Below are 22,530 nucleotides of genomic sequence, written 5' to 3'. Positions count from 1 at the left end.
CCACACGTGCGCTAGGTTTAATGGTGCAAGGGTCTCAAAAGCCCAGTTGTTGGCACTGACCTCTGCTCCTTTCCCACCACCCCCAAATGAAACACTGGATTTGTTGTAAAAATATTCCACCACGAACGCATGGAGAAGGGACTGTGTAAACACAGGATAAAGCAGAGGCAGGCATAGTCGCAGGCCCAGCAACTGCCCATTTAAGCGGAGGTGTGGTTGATTTCCTTCTCATAAAGATTTCTGAAGCTCTTTCTTTCATTAATGCATTTGGTCCAAGGTGCATAAACTCCACACACAGAAAGTGAGAAATTTCTGTGCAGGGACAGAGAGAAGGAGAAAGAGCCAGAAAACTTCCTGGTACCTCTTACGGGACAAGGAGTTCACTGACACCAGGCTTGTACTGGGCAAAGAATTTAGCTCAGTCCCAAAAGTCAGGGAAGACCAGACGTAGGAACCAGGAAACTAAATTTCATTGCCTTACAGAGAAAGAGAAATCCTTGGAGTCACGGCCCTGAAAGGCCTGCCAGTCCCCCTTCCCAGCGGCTCCCCAGCTGCGGCGAGGTGCAGACAGAGCGCATTCCCGGCCGGAGGGCTGGCGGGGCGCCAGCCTGTCAAATACCGCTTCTGCAGCCTGCAGCTACAGGAATGTCTGGGCCGGAGCACACACAGCTTTTTATAATTGCACACCATCGCTTCCACTGTCTCAGGCGGGTATTTTTATTTTCATATCTTTTTCCCCCCTCTGCTTTATAAAGACAGGCTAGGGTGATGGCACACGCCCCAGCAACCGAGACACAAGACTATTCTGAGGCCCCATCCTGTGGGCTTTGAAGTCCAGGCCATCCAGGCTAGATGACCACAGTCTTATCTAACCCTCATTTTTGTATAATCTTTTTTCAAACTCCATGAGAAGGCAGTTTGCCCCGTTGGGAGCTGCGGAGAAAGTCGGACTCTCAGACAACACAAATGAGCACGAGCAAAACTGCAGAAGCACAATTCAGAAAACCCCTTTGTTCTTGAAAATCCCACGTGTGGGGAGGAGCGTTTTAACAATATCAAGCTACGAAACATACTTTAGCAACCTGCCTGCCACAGCTCAAGAGGCCAAATCCTGCCCATACGCAATGGGTGAGAGCACACCTTGAAGACCAAGCAAGACCCGAGCAGTCACATGCAAACTACTCTAAGTAGATAATCTAGCCCTGTAATAAACCAAAATTCAGACTAAATACTACCAGGAAGAGATGCATTCCAACTACAATAGTCAGTTTAAAGGAATCACACCATATTTCAAAAGCAAAACTAGGTGATAAACACACAATCTCTTCGCTCCTGGCCTGTGTATCTGTTTCACCAACAGGTGCGTCTTGGCTGTGCCAAGCTCTTTCCAGCATCCTGCAGCATTTGTGCTCCTCACTAGAGAGTGTAACCAAGAAATTCCCAGTGTTGCTGCAGCTCTAGGAGATTTGAGATAAAATTATTTAACAGGTGTCATCAGCACAGGCATGTGCCATTCCACCAGAAACCTAAGATTATTGTCCACGTTCAGTGGATGTCACCATCCTTCCCAGATGAGAATCTGACCCTCAGATTGGATAGCTTAACTTGACATCTGCTGCTCTGACCCTGTTCTGCCAAAACGGGTTACGAGGTCCACTACTAAAGTACTTGAGCTAACACAGCCCATCTTGGTAGAGAAGTACGAGGGAGCAACTCCAGGTTCACTTATGCCAGCAAATCTAAAAGGGCCAACTAGAGGCCGAGCGTTCCCAGAAGAGCACATCTGATTAGAGCCAAAATTCTTTGTTCATGCTTTACTTTCTCTGCCAACGATCATCCCTATCTTATCCCTGACCTGTGCAGCTGATCAGGGTAAATCTCATTTTAAAAGCCCACTAGGTAGCCATATGGTTCCATGACTTTCTCACAGCTGCTCATCAGCAGCCCAACTGTTGCACAGCTCAAGCTCTGCCAGGAAAGATGGGATTTCTGCCCATTGCTTCTCAAAACTGCATTGCTTACAGCAGTAGAGCCTGCCTCCCAGAGAACTTGTTCTCCAACCATGCTACACCCAGGGTTTGTTTTTTAACTGTAGCTTGCCTCCAAACTTTGACACCCTCCAGCAAGAGGTTCATTACAAAGCCACCAGATCCTGAAGATGCCAAAGACATGGTGGTTCTAATTCATGGAAGGTGGCGCAAACTTGCGTACTGATCAGGTGGCAACAGGGTAAAGTCCAGTCACACTGTGGATGGCATGCTCTGTTCTCCTTGAAAGCAGATGCTCAGCCACATCTGCTTACACAGCCACCAGCTGTGTCAGCATCCTCTCTGCACCCACGTTCCTGCCAGATGAGCAGAATTAGCATATTCCAGCTGAGGTCAGGTCCACAGAACTTAACAGAGATGCATTTTCCACAGTCAAGAAAAACAAAATTAAGACCCATCTTCTTGCAGCAGATCTTCTGCAACGATATTAGCGACTATTCATTTTCAATAATTATTCCACAAAACACACCCCTAAGGCATGTAAGTATTCTCTGTTTTCCAGATAGGACAACACAAGTAAGTGACCTTCTGAAACTAGAGTAGCATTTGTGGCACTGGAAGTGAAATAAGAACTTGAGTATTCTTGTATTTGGATATGTAAACCCGCACTTCAGTCTCACACATACAGATGTCCCTTCTTCAGCCCCAGGAAGCACCAAAACTAGTACAGAGAGCAGGCATTTTAAAAGATGCCCTACAGTGGGTAAATTCTTCTGACATTCATGGGATGAGTGGTTTGAGCTCTGTCAAAGGTGTCACAAAATTTCATTGTGCAAAAAACACACTTTACAGACTAATTTCATACAACTGTCATCCCATGACAGGGGAAATATTTCATCCCATGATATAGGAGAAAAAAAAAAAGAAGATTAAGATTGATTTGGACATCTTATCTGAATCTGTATCATGCAGTCATAACGCATGTCTAGGATATATATAAATATATATTTTAATATATAGACAACGGTGTGGTTCCCTAATCTTTTGAACTACTGAATCAGCCTGAAACTTCTCACACTATGGTGCATCCTAATCCGAATGTGTTTTATAATGTTACAACAACAAAATGCAACTGCTCAGTGTGATTTTATAGGCTGCTTACCACAACCCTGAAATCCCTCATGGGCTGAACTGTCGGAATTACTATAAATCAGCAGAACCAATTCTGCAGTCTGTATTTACAAAACCACCACAAGCCTTGGAAGAACACTAGCAATGCTGCTTCCTTTGAAAGGGGCAGGGGGGTTTTGAAACGCCATTCAAGCTGTTTTGCTGAAGGGAACATCTGCTTCTAGCCTACGATGGTCCCAAACGCCAGCAGAAAAGTATGGCTGGACTAGGTGGCAAAGTACATTAAGATCACCATGGACAGCCTCAACCAGGTCTCCAGAAAATTTGCCATCTATCAGCCACAAAATACCTGACTCTTTTTTTTTTTTTTTTTTTTTAACTACAGAAACAATCCAGACATGCTGAAGCAACTGGAAAGCAAAATTAAGCTGAGGTTCTTTTGGCAAGCAGTCTGACCACTACAGTGTTTTTTCTGGTCTTCCATATATAGTTGTGACAACTGCAGTGAAATATTCTCTCGGCCACCCTTCCACAGCCAGCCCTGTCTGAAATCACCCACCCAACTCACAAATGTTCTCAGAAGCAACAAATCCCTCCCTTGCTCTTCACACAGCATGGCAGGTTGGCATGGCACCGCTGCAGCAGTGTTACTACTGCAGCACTCCCACCAGATACCAAATCTTTGTCTTCTGAGCAAGAGAATATCCATGCAATGCCTAAGAAATACAAATGAGCAACTCAAATAACACCTTACGTTCAACAGCAGCATACTTCCCCTGTTGTTCAAGCTTATTGTAGGATCCAAGCTGTAACCTCTGTATTATTCCAGTAACCAAAAAAATCAGAACAGGAATGATTTTAGTTTAATAAAGTTATTAGGTCACATTTTAAGCATTGCATATGCAATGCAAAACATTGCAAAACATTTCACGCTTCCATGTTTTTTCTTTTTCAGGTCTGTTGGCATTTAGCAGAGCCACACAATATTAATAAGCAACATCTCCACCATCACCTGTTCCTATGCACAATCATACTAAGCAAAAGGTGTGCCTTCCACTTACAGCTTTCAAAATTTCTTAAAGTTATCTAAAATACATTATTTAAACAGCTTTTTGCTGTCTAACATGCAAACATTACATTCTGACATATTCTGCACTGGACTGTAGACTTCCACCCTACTTCTACATTACAGAAGAGTTTTCAAAAATAACACACATGCACCTCTAACCAAAAAAACAAAAAAAAACAAAAAAAAACAAAACACAACAAGAAAACAATGAACAGATCAAGACTTCTTGCCAAGGCTGGGTGCACTCCTTCCCTGAGCCTTCCGATGAAGAGGGAATCAAATAATTTGGATCTTCTGAGGTTTGCATCACCTTCTGGCAAAGGCGAAAAGGCCACCATATTATTTTATCTGCCCCCCCCCCCCTTCTTTTAATCCTCCTCATTCCTATACACCCAGCCAAAATCTCAAGCAGGGTAAATGGCTGAGCCAGCTTATGCTAAACATCATAAATCAGCCTTTGACCAAAGAAAGCAATGCAGACTCCACTGCCTAGAGATGCCTGCGAGAGCTCCGGCTGGCAGGCCAAGCTTTCCAAACTGGCAACTACATATACAACTGCATGATGTTTGCAAAAGAAAGATAAAAGAAAACACAATCTGTAGAAAAAGATTCTGCTACAGAGTCACAGATTCATAACGCCCGTACTAGAGCTATGAAATAGGAAGAATCCAGCCTCAGTTACTAGTACCTCCTGCCCTAAGTGAGATTCTAGTTGGTTCCTACTTTCTTACTCCTTCTGTCAGTTCAACTAGTCTTCATTACATTTTTAGGCTATGAGTCCTCATGGCTATTTTTTTTTCCTCACCTTCAGCCAAACTGATTGCTGTCCTGCCCTTGTCCTTACCCCGTCCCTCAGCCTGAATCCTCTAAAGAACCCTCCAAACTTTTATTTGTACACAGAAGAAGTTTCCCTATTTAAACTCATCCAGCAGCAGCTGGTAAGCCTTGGTCTGACTCTACAGGAAATTTCACAATGTAAACTTCACAGGACAATCACATTAGCAAGGCAGGGAGCAGAACTGGCACTCCCTTGTAGTACAATATTGAATATGCTCCTGCACTGTGTTGCTTTTAGGGTAGGAGTTGGCTAGAATAGCACACATTTCTCAGTCTCTCTCCCATTTCCCTCTGCCCTTCCCTGGTCTCCCTCACTAGATCCTACAGCAAAATACTCTGCCAGAAAGATACTGGAAGCCTCTTTTATTCCTTGGAGTTGTTACACTTGCACCATTTTGTACAAGCCTGATCACAAGTTTCAGGAACAGTGCATTAGGCAAGAGTGCAGAAAAGATCTAAAAGGGGCAGAGCTGCCCTCACCAGCGGGAAAAAAAAATTTTTAAAAAAAATCTATTCTTCCTCTTTTTCTTTTTTAAATGAACATCTCAAACAGAATACAAAGATTATTGGCTAAAAAGGAAAATAAATAGTACTGATCTTGAGCACTTAAATGTGTCATCTGTCTGTACACTGCTCATAGGGTCTTGGTATAGAGGCCCCCTCGTTTGCTCCATAGGTGGGAAACATCCCTGTTTGGCTTGGCTCGGCTTTCCAAAGTATTGCATCACTAACGGGAAACAGGCAGCTTTGCATGGGGCTTCCAAGAATACGCTCAGAGGAGTGACGCAACGTGAGGCACCCTTCCCTCAAAATACGTGGGGGAGAAACGGAGGATCCTAGAGGAACTGAGCCTTTACAGAGTCCTTGGCTGAAGTGACTTGCAGCATGCTCTGGGAAAGGTGATAAAATTTCATCTGCATGTTTACTGAAGGCTGGGGCTTAGGTGTTTCTTTGGATCACAAATGTAATTGCTTAGAGCCACGGTTGGGAGCCTGAAAGCACCGTTATGTAATCCAGTAATCATGCCCTTGTACTTTACAGAGATCCCTCACAATCTGTTTAGAAACAAAAAGAAAACCAGGACAGCCACCGCCTTTCCGTTGCTATGAGACATTGCATCAAGCCACAGGTAACCTCAGGGCTATCTCTACAACCAAGCCTCCCCTTACATCCCAGGAAAAAGAACATTGGCTGTATGCATACAATTTATTATGGGAAAACCTACTTTGAGATACACTGCAAATAGCTCTGCTTAATAGAAGAGTTCTGAAGCAAAGCAGAACATCAACACATTTTGGATAACTATACCACTACCTTACAGCTCACAGCCAGTGCAGGGTCTGCTAGTGACAATTTAAAGAGTTGTTTCTCAACACCAGTTTTGCACAGCTATTTCCCTTTGGTGTGTTTTGCAGATCAGAGAAGTTACAGCTTGTTTTGTGCACAACTCACCACACTTACCTCATTTGCCTTTATAGGTTTCTTCGCACCCCTACTTGGTCCCACATTTTCTCTGACCTCTATTTTACTTGCTTCTGATCATCTCTCTGGGCCTTTGACTCACATTCCTTCCCTGTGCTAGACTAAACTGTGTCAGCTTAGTCTGCCTGGCTCAAACACCAGACCTGTTGTTAGAGATCTACGCAGAACAGACTGACAGGTTTAGGAATTACAAGTACGAATCACGATTTTTGGGACACCTGCTTGAAAGTGCCTTAAAAGGGCTCAACTAAGAGAGAGCATGTAATTGAAAAGAAGTCCCCTCTAAGGCATTCTAGCAGTACTCTGAGAGTCAGAGTCTTTTCAAAGTCATTGCCTGTTCTTAGGAGGGGGGAAAAAAAGGAGGAAGAAGAAGCAGCACTTTACATCTCACTTCTGCTTTTACATCCATATTTCCCATTCTGTTTTGCTAGCCACAGCAGAAGCGTCCAACTCCTAAGAGGGTGTTTCCGTGGTGAGGGCAGCAGCCTAGGCCGGAGCAGAACTGCCCCTCTACATGCTTTCTGTACGGGCATATCTGATCCTAGGAGAGATCTGTTCCTGATCTGCCAACCAAGCACAGCAACTCCTACTGTCGCGAGGTGCTCAGATCCACTACATATGCCAAGCAGAAATGAGATAACGCAGCTTTCCAAAGAGACACCTACCATGTGTCAACCACAAGAGAGCTAAGCACGCATTCAGGCTACAAACATCTAGAACGGTTTCAGGCATTGCATCTCTGTCATGTGTTACTGCCCTACCGCCACAGGTTGTCTTTCAACTAGAGAATGGGAAAGAGGATCATAAGGAGTACTCTTCTGCTTCACAAATTAATGCTGAAGGATTAGGGTTACTCATCTATACCATTCTCCGATGAGTGGAAGCGGTTACTCCAAGCAGCAAGTATAATTTCAACCTCTCCTGCTCGATCCAGCAGAGTCTGCTCCCTGGATGACAGGATCAAAGTTAAGAGTCAAGTCCCCCCACAAACTATGCAGAGACTGATTAGATCAAAAAGGTTAATTAAAAGGAAGCAAACTTTCTGGAGAGACATGAAGAAGGAAAGGCTTGCCACAGGCACTGGATTTTAAGCTTCCTCCAGGGGATGGTGTAGCAAAGCACAGGGTTTTAGCATTCAGGCAAAACAGGCTGAAGGGCAATGACAAACTTCCACTGTTATAAACTGGGGTAAGAGTCGGTACAACTGTGATCATATTAGCTAGCTACTTTCCACTAGCTCTACCTTTATAATGAAAGCTAGAAACTCTCCTTTTTTTGGCTGCGTATTCATCCCCACCTCCTCAAATGTTTAGTCTACTCATTTTGCTATTCCTCATACCTCATCTTAATTTGTTTTGCCTTCTTCCTTTCCTCCTCCTTTAAGAAAATAGACTTCTTTCATCTGTCAGGGATGAGGATCCCTGACAGACTGACAAAGATCAGACAGACTTTAGCAGCTCTTTGAGACAACAGAGATACAACGAACGCCAGGCCATCTTTGGTCCTCCACTCCATACGTAAGGTGGCTTTATATTTTGGGGCCAATGCCCTTCTCTACTAGAAATCTAATCCTTTCCCAAACACTTTGTATTCTGTCCCTTTTTTTTTTTTTTTATAGGGGCTGAGACACGTCATGATAAACAGCAGAAATTCAAAACAGCTCAAAGTGATTAAAGCACTTGGTTAAACTTCACTGAATGCAGTTTAGGAGAATGACCAAATGTTGCGATGCTTTGGGGCAGATTAAAGGAGTCAATACGTGTTTTGCTGTATGTTCTGCTCTGCCGTCTCCAGAGAGTCAACAGGCGCAGCAGTCAGGTTTCACAGAGCTTAAATCCAGAAAGAACTATGAAACCTTCTTAGTCTGACCCTCCCACACATCCCAAGTCACTACATTTCACTGAGGTACCCAATACACACCCCGATAGATTGTTCTTGGCCAAAATACAACTTCCACAAAAGCACACAGGTGTGAAATAAAGAGACTGAGATGACTGATTCCACCAGTTCACCCCGCAGTTTGTTTCAGTAGTTAATCACTGTCTCAGCTAAGCAAGCCTCATTTCTCATTTCAGTGTGTTGGGCTTTAAATTCCGGTCACTGATTCTCATCACATGTTTCTTCACACCACGTTTATTCACACAAATATTAAATAACTAGATATAATTAAATTATACAGTCATTACATAATTATATAACTATAATTGTTGTTGCATACAGTTTACATTTCATACAATTTTTAATCAGTACAATGAAATATATATCCAATGACTTGCAAAGACTCTCCGGTTACTTTCATTTGTCATCTCAAAAAATGAGATCAGGTTTGTTTGCCTATATCTGCTTTTCATAAAATCCTATTGACCAGGGTTAAATCATATACCTATCCTTCCACTCTAACCATGGAACCCCACAACTGCTTCTCTGTAATTTTTCCATGCAATTGGTACCACATTTCCCAGCCTTTAGTTTTTATTTCCTCCCCTTTACCCTTTTCTCCGTCAACTTAATGTGTTGATTTTTTCTCACCATGCCATGACCTATAGAAAATCAGCATCAACAAGCCAAACTTCTCCTCTGGGATCTTTTAGCCTATTTGTATTCCCAGTTATCCAGATTAATCAGTTTCGGGAAGTTTTACAATCAGATTACTGATAATGGTTAATTATCATACTACAGCATTAAAAAAAAAAAAAAAAAAAAGCCCCCTTACTGTCCCAACCCTTGCTAACAGCACACTGTACCCTTAGATTTTCTTAGCTGGACATTATTAGCTCCTCTCTACTTTACCACCTCTACACTGATTGCTATTTATTTATTTTTTACCCTAGGGTATTATTGGGGGAGGAGTATTTTCAGTGGACTTTAACAATTGAAAAAAGAAAAGGCTAAGGAGATCAAGATTCATAAGCCTCTTCATGAACAATGACAATGTTATTCCTAGGACAGAGCTCCGAAGGGATCTTGCCGAGTGTACAATGACATTCATCATCTTTCCAGTGTTATAAAAACTACAGCTGAAACCAACGTTTTTGCAGGGGCTCTCTATTCTGGTATTGATACTGAAAAATCACATTATACACCTCGCCCTCATATGAAACTGAGAAAGAAGCCTCAGAAATATTAGTATGAGCTTAAACTGTTCTGATCATATCACTTCCACATCCTCTTCGAAACACCTGCCAAAGCAATGCATATTTAATGCTTTAATCTTTCCTCATAAACCAGCTACTCCAAACACTTGTTTTTGCTGTTCTTCTTTGAATTCCCCCAAACCAGCCTTTCTCTCTTTCAGATATTCAGGTGTCAAGAATTAAAAAGCCCACAGCCAAACTGCGGCATGCTAACTCCCACAAGCCCCAGCTTTCCATGCATCTCCTCAAATCATGCTTTTCATCACCTTAGCACCACTATGGCAGCATCATAGTTAATTGGCCATCCACGATCCTAACCCCAGCTCCTTCGATATATAGACTTAACAGCTTTCTGTACTGAGCAACTGTTGCAGTTATCTCTTCCCTTGGCCTTCAGCACTGCGAGTTTCTTCAGATTCCCATTTCTTGCCTGTACTTCTAACCTCCTTTTTTCCTCAAATACCTGCAAGTTTGAAACACAAAAGCAAGTGAGTCCAGAGATCCCTTGTAGCCCAGTTCCAGCTGCTACATCACATAATGCCTTTCTTAAACCTTGAAACTCCATCTTAACACCAGGTAGGGCTTTTTGCCCCCAATTAATCTTGCCAGAAAGCTGTTCCAAGCAGCATACTGAGAGGGTTTTTGTCCATGCCTCTCTTCCAGATCTTTTTGGTTAGAGCTAAAAGAGATTTTTTGGACATGAAATACCTTTAGCTGTAGTAAGTAGTTTAGAAGACATTTACTACACAGTTTTCAGTATCATACTGACAGCATTTCATTGTTTTTCATCTTAAATTATGTTGCTTTTTTCTTTTTTTCCTCTCAAGTACAAACATGTCTTTAAGTCCATCTTTCTCCTGCAACTTTGCAAAGCATTTGTAACAACCCAGCAATCGGGTAACGCCAATCCCCAGAGCAGATACCCCACAGAACTTTCTCAGCTGAGAAAGGAATATTAGATAGAAATTCAGCCGAAATTTTGCACAAAGTTAGGACAGCTGCTGAATAAGTAGCCACAAGTCACCCTGAGAGAGAGCAAAAGCAAGACTTTTCTTTCCCTTTTAGCCCTTCTTGCCTGTGAATTAAAGCATCCACTGAAGGCTATGAGGAGCGAAACAACGCAATAGGAACAGAGCTGCAAAGCACCAAGACACAAAGAGAAGACATATTTCATACTCAGAAAGCTCATGCATTAAGAACAGTGCCAAACTCGACATCTGCCATGCTTGTGTGTTTAGGGGGGGCAGGCGTGAGCAGCACTCTCCAGCTGCCAGCGGGGCCGCCCGCCAGCAGGGCTGCGCACACTGAAACCGCACATCTGGAGACCAGTGGCAGGTGCCCGCTCACTCCCTCTCCCGTCTGGCTAAGAGCCGTCCTTAGCTGCTAACTGTGCCCACAAGCCCTTCATGCTAGTCTCCAGGGTCTCCGAGGGCCTCGCCTTCGTCTCCTGCCAGGTGGTGGGTGAGGGATGGGAGAGGGGTGCCCAGAGAGATGGGGCAGGCAGCAACGCCAGCAGCCATTTCCAGAGTCGAGAGGGGAAAAGTTTTTCCATGAGTCACATCTCCGAGGACGGACGAACAGAGCAAAGCCAGCCCAAACGAACATCCCTCGCAGAGCGTGTCGCTCCCAACCCAGAATCACTTGCACAGCCGGGCAAGGAGAGGCTGCGGAGAGGAGGAGGAGGAGGAGAAAGAGAAAGAGGAGGGGGAAAGGAGAAGACCAGGGAAGGGAGCTGTGGTGCAGAGGAACTGGAGTGAGATGTACAATCAGCAATGATGACTAGACCAGTTACACTCGAGATGAGAAGGACAGATGTTTTGCAGACAGTCAGCAACTGCCTCATATTACAAAGTATGAAAACAGACAATTTAGATGTCATATTTTCCTCCATCTTTATCCTTCACTAGCAAGGACAGCTCGATGAAAGTCAGATATTTAGCTGTTAGAAATATCTTTCCTAGTCTTGATTGCTCCTGAAGACCCCATCCTGTCCTCACTATCCCAAGCCTTCCCCAAGGGCAATGGTCACATCACAGCTTCTGCTGTTAAAAAAGCAGCAGGAGCAGATCAAGTCTTTACTGTGCTTCTGCTCCTAAGTTTTGGTTCTGCACATACTTGGAGTACAGGCAAATCTCTTCTTTGGGTACTAGAAGGTCCAGAAATGAAAACATATGTTTTCAGATAACCCACACAAAATCAAGGCTAAAGGCAAGCAAATTATTGAAGCCGACAGACGAACCTATGGGAGACTTGGAAAAAGGCAGCCTTGGCATAAACTTCCCTTCGTGTGTGAAAAATCGCACAGCTGCTGGACTGTGGGGATCACAAAACAGAGATCTGCTCAGTGTTCAGGGGGGTTGTATGGTTGGTTGACTGCTTTTAGCTTTTCTGTCTACAAAAATCCCTGCGAGCCAGTCGCATGAAGAGCAGGTGGTCTCTTTCCACACCTATCGTTTCATGGTTAGTTGTAAAAAGGAAATAAAAGAGGCAGTGGCCTATCCTAAAAGGCATTAGGGGGAATATAAGAAAGATAGCCTTGAAACAAATGGGGTGGGCACTTACATGGTCACATCATGTGACAGAAAAGCAAGTGGGCAAGACACCTGGATTTTTAATCAGGGAAATCGTGACCAAAATTATGGATGCCTCAACAAACCACAAGTCCAAAACACAACACTGCACATAATGTTTACTTCATACAAGCAAGAGAGACATGCATAATAACAATTTCTTCAGGATGGCTGGAACTTAGTCCAGTTTTTTTTCTTCCCTTTCAGTAAATCCAACTCCAAACTGCAGAACAGGCAAAAATTTTGCTTCTGTGAAACTCTGTTTATTGGCAACAATAGTTTCCTAATTAAAAAAAACAACAACAACAACAACAAAAGCAAGGAGTCTCATTCACTTAGTAGTTTATGGAGACATGAAGAACTTGGGGATCAAACTACTGCCCACCAATGCAGTATCTAAGTCTAAATAAGCCAGCCCTTGAATTCATGAGTGTTTTGCAATCACAGAGCAGTTAGGTGGAAAGGGATCTCAGAAGGTCTCCAGTCCAGCCTCCTGCCCAAAGCAGGGTGAGCTCTGAGCTCAGACCAGGTTACTAAGGGCTTTACCCAGTCAACTTGAAAACTGGATGGAGATGGCACAACCTCCCTGGGCAACCTGTTCCAGTGCTTGCTCACGGTGAAAGAGTTTTTACTTATAACCAGTCTGAACTTCTCTTGTTTCAGTTTATAGCCATTTTCTCTCATCTTCTTGTCCTGCACTGGTATAAAGAGCTTGCCTATTTTTCCAACCTTTTCTACAGGCCTTTACATCACAACCTCCTAACTTTGGAGTAGAAAAATTAAACAAGGTGTTCCAAGTCTCAGATATTTATAAATGCTTTCCTTGCTTCACAAGCCATCACCTGTTTAAAAGCATTTTGCCATGGCTTAATATCCTGTTTACTTCAAAATCTGCAGCAGCACTCTCAGCAGCTTTGGTGCAAAACAAGCACGCATCCTTCCTCTGCCTACTGCCCATCTCACACAAGGGAGCACGCGTCTCACTCCAGCAGGCAACCTCCCCTCCAGCATGAGCTGGGAGATAAGTGCTCCAGCATGTCACAGCACAGCCAGGGCTTGTCCTTGCATGGCTGCATGAGAGGAGCTCACCCGGTATCTGCAGCTCCAAGAGAGCCACAGAAGCAGCACACCAGCAATATTGCTCTTTGCAATATGGCAAAGAGCTTCAGTGCCCTTCTGCATCTCAGCTTGGAACACACTAACTGCAAGAAGGAGGCCGGCAGCTCCCAGGGCCAGAGGCCTGCTTGAAGCTCCCAAAGAGGTTATCAGAACAGCCTGGTCCCTATTTCTCATCCCATATGACAAATAGTTTACGTGAAAGGATGAAACCAGCCCCAGCACAACTGCATAAGAATGCTTTTTCTTGGCACAGAGAGGAAAGAGATGAAGTGGGTGTCAGATTTTTCCATTAGATTTTTGCTTGTCACCACAGCCGAGCAGGATCACATACAGAAGATTGAAAGCTGGTTAGCGGCAGATGGGGAAAAAAAAAAAAAAAGAAAAAAAAGTGACTAGTTCCCAAGACACAGAGAAGGCACAGAAAGGTCACTGGCACTGTTAAGTAATGCATTTGAACAGATGGCAGCTATGGAGAGAGCTCCAGTAATTCAGGTCTATCCCATTTAACCAACAACCTTTTCTTACTTCCTTACAGGGCCTTCTCTGCTTCCCAACTTGCCCTCATGAGGAGAAGCATTCCTTATTTGACAGAGCATTTACTTCCTTCGTGCACACATTTAATACTGATATTATAACCCATCTCAGAGACTCTGTTTTGTGGTTGCAAACTACATTGGACAGTGTACAGACACAGAGAGAGAGTTACAGTCCCTGCTACAAAGAGCTCAATGCCTCAGACTGGAGAAAGAGAGCACAAGCAGAAGAAAGGGTTTTACATGCATTTGCTATGCCTTATTAAACCTCACAACTTTGTCCTGTCTTTATTACTGCCTATCACTTGTTAAACGAGGTGAAAGGGTAACGTGTTTGCCACTAAAGATGAGACCCAAAGCCATGGTTTGGGGTTTTTTTTTTGCACACCTTCTATAAAAGTGAGAGACAAGACAGGCAATTTAGCATCTGACACAGTCTCTACTTTGTACCAAAACTCACCATCATGAAGGGATGGCGGTACCATCAACTAGATCTGTCTAAGATCATCTGCTCAGTGCTTCATCGAACCCTTGTTCTGTCCATTTCTCTGCTATGTATCCACACTCATCTCAAACAACCCTTCTTTCCGTTCATCCTTGAACAACTGCCTCCTCCAGGTAATCCCCTTTCTTTCCAACGACACATCCAAACCCAGCCCAGTGGTATCACATATAAATATACATCATACACACCTATATACATACATATATGTATATATGTACATATATGTATGTATACACGTATGTATGTCCCCAAAGCTAGCCAGACTATTCCCACTGCCCGTTCCTTTAGCCCAAAATGCAAATGTACCCTTTCCCCAGCCAAATATTCCCACCACCCTTCTCACATCAGCATTAGTACCTCAGCTGCTACAAAGTAAACTGGATCAGGGAACTGATCCCACTGAAAACTAATTTCTTGCATGAAAGTCAGTTTTCAACAGGACGAGCCCCTGGCAGCTGCCACCATAGCTTACGGTTACATCCAGGTGCAAAACCACACTGCCAGGACTTATCATCCAGGAAAAAAAAAAACAAAAAAAAAAAACAGCCAAAGGGCATCTAGATAGCACTGATTTCTCATGTACATGACTCAAAGAGATGAATGGGGAGTAACAGCAGAAAATAACATGCATTCCCTGGAAAACCAGATGCAGAGCTGTTCTGCAAGAGATCTTCCTGCAGACTCACCCAAATCTACATCTCTTGGCAAAAGAAAAACTGCATGAGGGAGTCGGAGGAATTAAAGAAGGGCCTGATAAATTCAGCGGAGGCAGCCAATATGGCATGTGAAAGATAGCACTGAGCTTTCACCTTTAGAAAGACAGTTATCGGTAATTGTTAAAACTCTCATCTACAAAATGATCCTCCTTCAAAAGTAAGAGGAGAAGCCCAAGACACAGCCTAGATGACAGACATCCAAATCCAGCATTATAATGGGACTGGAAAGCAGCTTTTGGGAATGTGGAGAGGAGGGAGTCCTGGATGCAAACGAAGGACAGCAGAGCCTGTTAGGTCATAATTGGATACAGCACAAAAAAAAGTATCAATTGGCAAGTGCAAGGCCACCAAGCCAACTTGGATGATCAGAGACCAAGGGCTGCTTCCAAGGGATACAAGCTCTTCACTTTCAAAGCAACAACTGAGTATCTCAGAGGTACTGTGACTAGCTGAGGGGCCACCAAAAAGAGCCCACAGCAACACAGACTGCAAAACTGCCGGGGAGGATGAGTAGCTAGCAAGTCTCAGAACCAGCTGAGTGCCTCACAGTCTTGGGTAGGTTTTCAGCCCCTGAAGAAGCAGTGCCACTGGGGTCGCGTTGCTGACGACGTGCAAGCTTGCTGGAGCCGCAGCGCACAGACTTTGAGGCAGACGCCCCCCTGCTCCTGATGTAACCAAGCTGAGCACCATTTTGGTGTAGCTCTAAAAAAAGCATACAGCCTTGCCTACTGAGGGAAGCACCCAGGCCACCAATCCCAAATCACGCACCACATGCAATGGCTCCTCCACAGCAGAAACCCTTTTATTCTGGAGCAGTCACTTCCTTCCACATCCATCAGCAGTTTGGACCCAAAGTGCCTTTGCCACAAGACGGCATAGCCAAGAGCCACATGGCAGGAAGCACAGACACAGGGAGAGACAGCCAGAGCTGGTGGTATGTCAGTCAAAGGCCTAATTGCTTTATTTTTAAATATACTGAAACACCGTATGGTGGTTGCTGGCCTAGGGGTGATCAGATCTCATGGGGTACAAGCAAGAGCGTGAAGGCAGACTCATGGCAGAGGAAAAATGCAGACTGTATTAATTGCTGCAGATGCAATCAATGCCTGAGAAGGCAAGAGGGACACACAGATCAAGCCAAACTGCACTATCCCCAGCCGGGATTTGTAGGTAGTCACCAAAATAGTTGGCCTCCTCCACAGACACAGATGCTCCTATGAAGAAGTGAGAAAAAGACTGCTTGAATAAAAAGAAATTGAGTTCTCTTTCTTTCAAAGGATAGCGGAAACTTATTTAATCACCACCTGTGAAAGAGCCCACAAGAAGAGACACTTTACAGTGTGGAAAAAGACCTGCAAAGAGCACAAATGTTCCCACCATTCTTGCAGATAAGTTCAACAACTCCAGACACAGGAAAACCCTGTCTGGTAACAATGTGAATGAAATTCCTTTCTCCTAGCTATCACGCACTGCCTGCGCCACACTTAACAACAACTGACCTTTCAAAGAAAGAAAATATTCATGTAGGACAGTGCAGCCCAGTGACTTCCATCAAGGAAAAAAAAAAAAAAAAGTATTTTGTTACGTTAGATGCTGGCTCATTCTTATCTGCCACGCTCCAAAGTCAGTCCCAGGGCAGACTAACACTTTTTCCAGCTCTCATCCTCACTGCAGATCAAGCACTTCACTACACAACCAGTCCTAATGAAACCCAGCCAGCAACCCAATACCCTTATTTTCCTAAATTCAGCTGACAGAAAGCATGAGGGTAAGGGTAAAGTTTCAAAGTATCACACGTGCATCTAGCTCAGCTTTTAGAGAAACTGTAAATAGTTCAGAACCATCACAAGTAGCTGGCATGTCCCTTGCCGAACAGGAATGATTTCTTATTTAAATTAGGTGAAGAAAACAGGGGGGGAAAATGGCTTTCATTGCAAAGCACTGGGTATAACTAGTTCTGCTGTTCATCAGTTATGACCCTGAAGCTTTTAATATGGGAAGTCATTCTCAAAATTTAACACTTCTGCTTTGTAAGAAGTCTACATACAACTATTTAAAATTTCACTTCCATACTTTTCCCTTTATTATTGAAGAATCTAGGCAAAATCCTTGAAGTTCTAGTTAGTAATTTTACAAGTTCTTCACCTAAAGTTAGCTGCTAGGTCCTCCATATGAAGGTGTGCAGAGAAGAAAAAATGATGGACTTCAGCTTTCTTGTCAGCAGGCAATAGGCTAAACTGCACTTTCAAAAAATGAAGTATTCCACCTCGTCTTCCCCCCCCGCCAAGTCAAAAAAATTAAAGACGACTATACTAACACTGGATTTTACAGAGGGCTACCTTATGTACATGCAGCCACCACAGAATAAGACACAACTAGCTCCACATCAATGCATGTCGTGGTAACTGCAGCTTTTAATTAAATACACACAGATTGTAAAATCAAGCACTGCATTTGTTTTCAATCGAGTATTGCCATACTCTGAAAAATACAGGCAATCCGAGGAACTCACTCAGATGTACTCCTTCTGCAGAAGTCATCAGAAGACTAAGTAACAGTGATCAGTGTTTTTGCGACAGAGGAAATGAGTCACTGCAAAGTCCTGGTGAGGTTCAGAAGCCTGTAATGGACAATTTTTATCTGAACAAATAAGCCTGGCTCAAAGTTTCCCCAGCTCTTTTTAGATGACAATCACAACTCTGAACTCTAGCATCGCTGCACTCTAAGCTTTAAGGGCTAGCTGTTTTGGTTCTGCTCTCGCAGGGAGATCACAGTCCAGAGGCCGAGACCTGAAACTTTCCATGCTGCTGCATGCCGACTCGCATTGTACATATTTTCTACGTTTGATACGCTCATAGTATCATCAGTGACCTGACAACAGGTTACATAGCTCAAACACCCTTCAGAAAATGATACCAGTGATGAGAGATTTGAGGCATTTCAATTTTTTGATATGAGCTGCAAGTCTAGCAGTCAGGACCCGAAAAGGGTGAGCAATTTGGATTACTTTGCAGTTAAAATGCATTCTACTTAACTACTAAAAAACACAACATCTGAGAATTTCAGTCTAACTATTTAAGTCAACTGTTGCCCCCACAAACCTGCAGGGCAGGTGAAGCTCTATATCTGCAATACCAAGATCATAGTCATACTTACATTCGTCTGCATTTTGCTACCACCTGGAAGAAGCGGCCAATAGCTAATGGGTTAAACAAAACACAAAAACGGGGGTGGGGGGAAGACAGCCTCCTCAGCATTAAATAAAGAGCTTTTAAATGTCAACGGCTTATCAGAACCATCTGCCTTTCAACTGCTGTCTAGCAATGGGACAGGTAGTTGGCATTTCACAGCATGTTTGTCAACAGACTTATCCATCTGCATGAGGTCTGGCATTTGCCACTGAAGAGGCCACCTCAGCTGGGACACGCACGCACAACTGCAGACCACCTCCAGCAGAGACCTACAAACGCAAGCAGAGCTCTCCCACTTCAAGTCTGCCTGCATTTCATGGGGAGTAACAGCACTGACAAGAAGGTGAGAACTTGCAACCCAGCCACACTTCTGCTCTCTTTGGGTATTGGCAGGTTTTGCGCTTCCTTTCTGTTGGACTACCAGAAAAACAAGCAACACAATAATAATACCACCTTGCAAAAATGCTAGGGTACAGCATTACCAGATACATTACATACAGATACATCACACATATTGTAAAAACACCTTTGGGAAATCTTTCAGCCTCTTCTCAGCTGGTAAACTAAACTGCTCTGGAAAAAATAACTGTTACAGAGCTCAGAGCTATCTGGCATCCAGGTGATTATTACAAAACATGCCGACTTTAATGAGCCACCTGAAGGAAGGCTGCCTGCCAAAGCCCAGCTGAGCTCCTCAAGGTCCCATGTTTCTCCCAGCACAGCCGATGATATCACCAACACCTACAGCGAAGCAGGGAAACTGCTCCTCACACTGCTTCAGGCACTGGTGAAATCATCAGCTGTTAAAGAAAAATGTAAATCCCTGCGAGGCTGGATTTGGACCCTGGTAATTAAGGCTGAAATAGTCTAAAACGGAGGTTGAGTTTTTAAATGTGTGCATACTTTCACACTTGTCTACTAGCTTCAGATCATCAAGCAGATCCATGAACAGCTTTTGTGGGAGTGAAAAGGTTAAAATTTAACTAAAAATACACAAAAGGCAGCTGGCAGACAATTCTCACCCTCATCTGTCTGCACACACAGGTTTGACTTCAGAAGGAAACATCCTTCTTCCTGCTTCTGAGGTCTCCTATCAGTTTTCTTCCTTTCCCTCCTCCCCCTTGTCTGTCTGGTGCACACTCCCAGGACAGCATGGCTACTCCGGATACCTTTCTTAAGCCTACTGAGAAGTTTTCTGAATGCAAACTTGCACATACAGCTGTGTAGAGAATGCAGTGCCAATTCTTATACTGGGCCACCAGCTTCACTTGGCTGAAGAAATAAGCTTTGCAGGTGTCCTGCACCATGGTGCTAGTCTATCCTCTAAGATAACTCTCATCTGAGCAAAGTAGCCTGTTCCACCATTTCAATTACAGCTATGGGATGCCTCAAGAGTGTGCAAAGATCAGAAGATGCCACAAGGCATGTGTCCCTCAGCTGTGAATGGGACAGCATAGGCTATCAACACTCATGCAGAGAGAGCATAGGAGGGTCAACATATCATCTAGGTCTTCTCAGAAATGCCATGCAATAAATTTTCATACACAGCAGAAGCAGCTGGGTCAAACCAGCCCTTTGCAATCCAAAGCATAAAGCAGGAAAATAACAGATGTTTCATCCAGAGGTTTTTTGTTTTGTTTTTTCTAAAGTGATCCTAAGAAGCTCTGGAATAGAGTTTGCATTCCACAATATTTTCCTCCAGAGCAAGATGCACTTTGCCAAAGAAATAAAGTATGACAGGCAGAAACATATTTTTCCCCCATGAGAGATCATTACAGAAAACCTTTTTTTCCTTTAAAGATCTTAATACCCCACCACACCTACTTTGTTCACAGCACTTAGAGTTTTTATTTTTATTTTTATTGATGACTTCATTCGGAATTCTTTCAAAAACAATAACAAAGATAAATTGATTTCATGCTTTTTATTTCATTTTAAAATGGCCCCTAAAGAGATCTTCTCTTTATGAGCTCCTAAAAATCAATGTCCAGGTAGAATTCATTATTCCCAGAAAAGAAGAATATGTGCCAAGGTTGTGCAGGCCCAGCTATGCACTTCCTCTTGCAAAACACACATTGCTACAGCTTCCAAAGCATAAAAATCCCAATAAACTTGAACACAACAAAGGGAGAAGCACCATATTTCCATTCACAGGATAGCCAGAATATTTTGTTTCTCAAGCTACACTTAAAACCAAGAGACAGGCTCCTTGAAATGAGACAGAAAACACACACGTGCGTATCAGGGCAGCCGCAAATTCTAGCCCACGAGCAAGATCTCCTTCAGGGCACTAATTAAAAGAGTATGAGAATACTAAGCAGGAAAATAAAAGCTAAGAGTGGCACCTTAATTCTCATCGCTATAAGAACTCAAATACAGCAGGAGCAAGTATCCCTGCACAACTGTAAAATCCAAGAGGGAGCACTCTCAGAAGGGCCTCTCATTCCATTCACAACCTTCCTTTTAGTCTTGCTAAACTAAAAACTCCCCCCCAAAAACCACAGACACACAAAGCAAAACTGCTGTTTGAAGGAAGAACTTTCAATTTCTAAGTGCTCCTGCTGGCTTATTAAAAAAATAAAATAAAATAAAAAATTGCTTTCCCCCGGATCTACCAGAAGATATACGTTGCGCAAGAAAGCACAAGAACTTTCAAAGACAAAGAAGCTAAACAATGTTTAAAGACAGACGGTCACAGCAGGCCACAGACTTGCTTTCTGCTGATACCAGCTTTGAAGCTTGTGTCTGACACGGTTCCGGACCGGTACGGCCACCACGCACACCACAGGGTAAATGAGATCCTCATTTCTCCTTCAAGACTCGCAGCAAGACCTTGCACGGTGCCAGAAGCCTGCCTCACTGCAGAAGCGCGCCAGGGATCACCCCGGCTCCCGCAAGGGGAGGTTATTCCCTCTCTGCAAGGTGTTTGCGCCACGCTCTGAAGTACTACAGAAGAAAGCAGAGAGCCAGGGAGAGAGCTGGCATCTGCCAAGCAACTTTCCTCAGGTGCTGCCATATGCTAGTTGCCTCCACTACATTACTCTGGGTCCGCATGCGAGTGTGTGCTCAACAACTGCATCCAACTCTCACTCTGTGCTTTGCACAAGCTGTGGACTTGGCAGTCTCCTCTGCACGCCGTCCCGAGGTGGTCCAGCTCATTTGCACTTCGGGCCTGTGCCTACACAGCTGGAAACTACTGTGCTTGCAGTAACCCTCTGGATTAACAGAGAAGCCATGCACCAGAGATACAAAGGCACATTTCTTTGGGGTTGTCCTAACTGTACCTTTTGCACAAGCAAAAATGTGGAGATTCCAGCCAAAAATCAAAACTTCAGGTGCTGGCCTTCAAATCCCCTCAAAGAAAGCCATGAGGAACACTTTTAAGAGACCCCCTACTCACAGCATCTCTATGAGGTATTTTTGCTGAAACCAGCGTGACAGCCAATGATCAGGCTCAGGGGTGGGGAGAGAGCCCTTTGGCTCACGATGTCTGCGTCCGGGTGCCAAGACGGAGCGGGACATTTCATCACTTCCTTCCTGCACTGGGGGGAGACCAGGGATGGGGACAGTGCCAGAGCCACCTCGTCACGGAGGAGGAGACGTGGCCGCTCACCCTTGAGCGGACACCTTGGAGGAGCGCTGCGGGACCGGGGAGGACGACATCGCCGCTGCCACTGCGGGAGCGTTTCGGGAAGTGGCGAGGCCTCGGCTCAGACGCCAGGCCGCACAGCAGGACATGGGGGGCACCCGTGGCAGAGGCGTCGCTGGTGACCCCAGCCCCAGAGCAAGCCAAGGGCGCCTGCGCACCCAACCTCTGGAAGCGGCCAGCAGCCAGGGCTGGCAGTGGAGGGAGGAAGGAAGTCGAGGCATTTTGGGGCAGAGCGGCCAAGCTAGGGTCCAGCACGTGCCGGTGAAGGCGGCCGGCTCCTGGAAGGACACGGCCAGCCTGGACCCGCCGCCAGCCCGGCTGACACGGGCGCAGGGCGGCCTTCACCCCACGGCTTCACCCCACCCAGCCCGGCCGACCCACTCGTGTCCGGGGCGGCTCCGTGGGCGGGGGAGGCGCCCCCCCGCCCGCCGCCGCCGCCCGCCGCTCCTCACCGTGTGGCCCAGCAGCGCGTCGGGGTCGGCGGGCTCGCACAGCTCGCTCAGCTTGCGGTCCCAGTGCAGCAGCGGCGGCGGCGGCGGCGGCCGCTCCCCGCTCTCGCACACCTCCATGGCGGGCCGCGCTCGCCGGGACGGCACGGGACGGCAC

General features: G+C 44.8%; 1 protein-coding gene across 2 annotated transcripts in view; it reads right to left on the bottom strand.

The window, feature by feature from the left end:
• CREB3L2 (cAMP responsive element binding protein 3 like 2) overlaps positions 1–22,498 on the bottom strand; it is an 87,629-nt gene extending 65,131 nt beyond the window's left edge. Inside the window, exon 1 of one of the 2 annotated variants that reach the window (XM_026083921.1) lies at positions 22,377–22,498. In XM_026083921.1, coding sequence (XP_025939706.1) covers positions 22,377–22,493 — 117 coding nt within the window. In that variant the 5' untranslated portion in view covers positions 22,494–22,498. The remainder of the gene's footprint in view (positions 1–22,376) is intronic. The other variant, XM_026083920.1, reaches the window with a different exon arrangement.
• Positions 22,499–22,530: the final 32 nt, after the last annotated feature.

The sequence above is a fragment of the Apteryx rowi genome, unplaced genomic scaffold (assembly GCF_003343035.1).
Source record: "Apteryx rowi isolate R43461 unplaced genomic scaffold, aptRow1 scaffold_62, whole genome shotgun sequence".
Lineage (NCBI taxonomy): Eukaryota > Metazoa > Chordata > Aves > Apterygiformes > Apterygidae > Apteryx > Apteryx rowi.
This window is presented reverse-complemented; position numbering and strand designations above follow the sequence as displayed.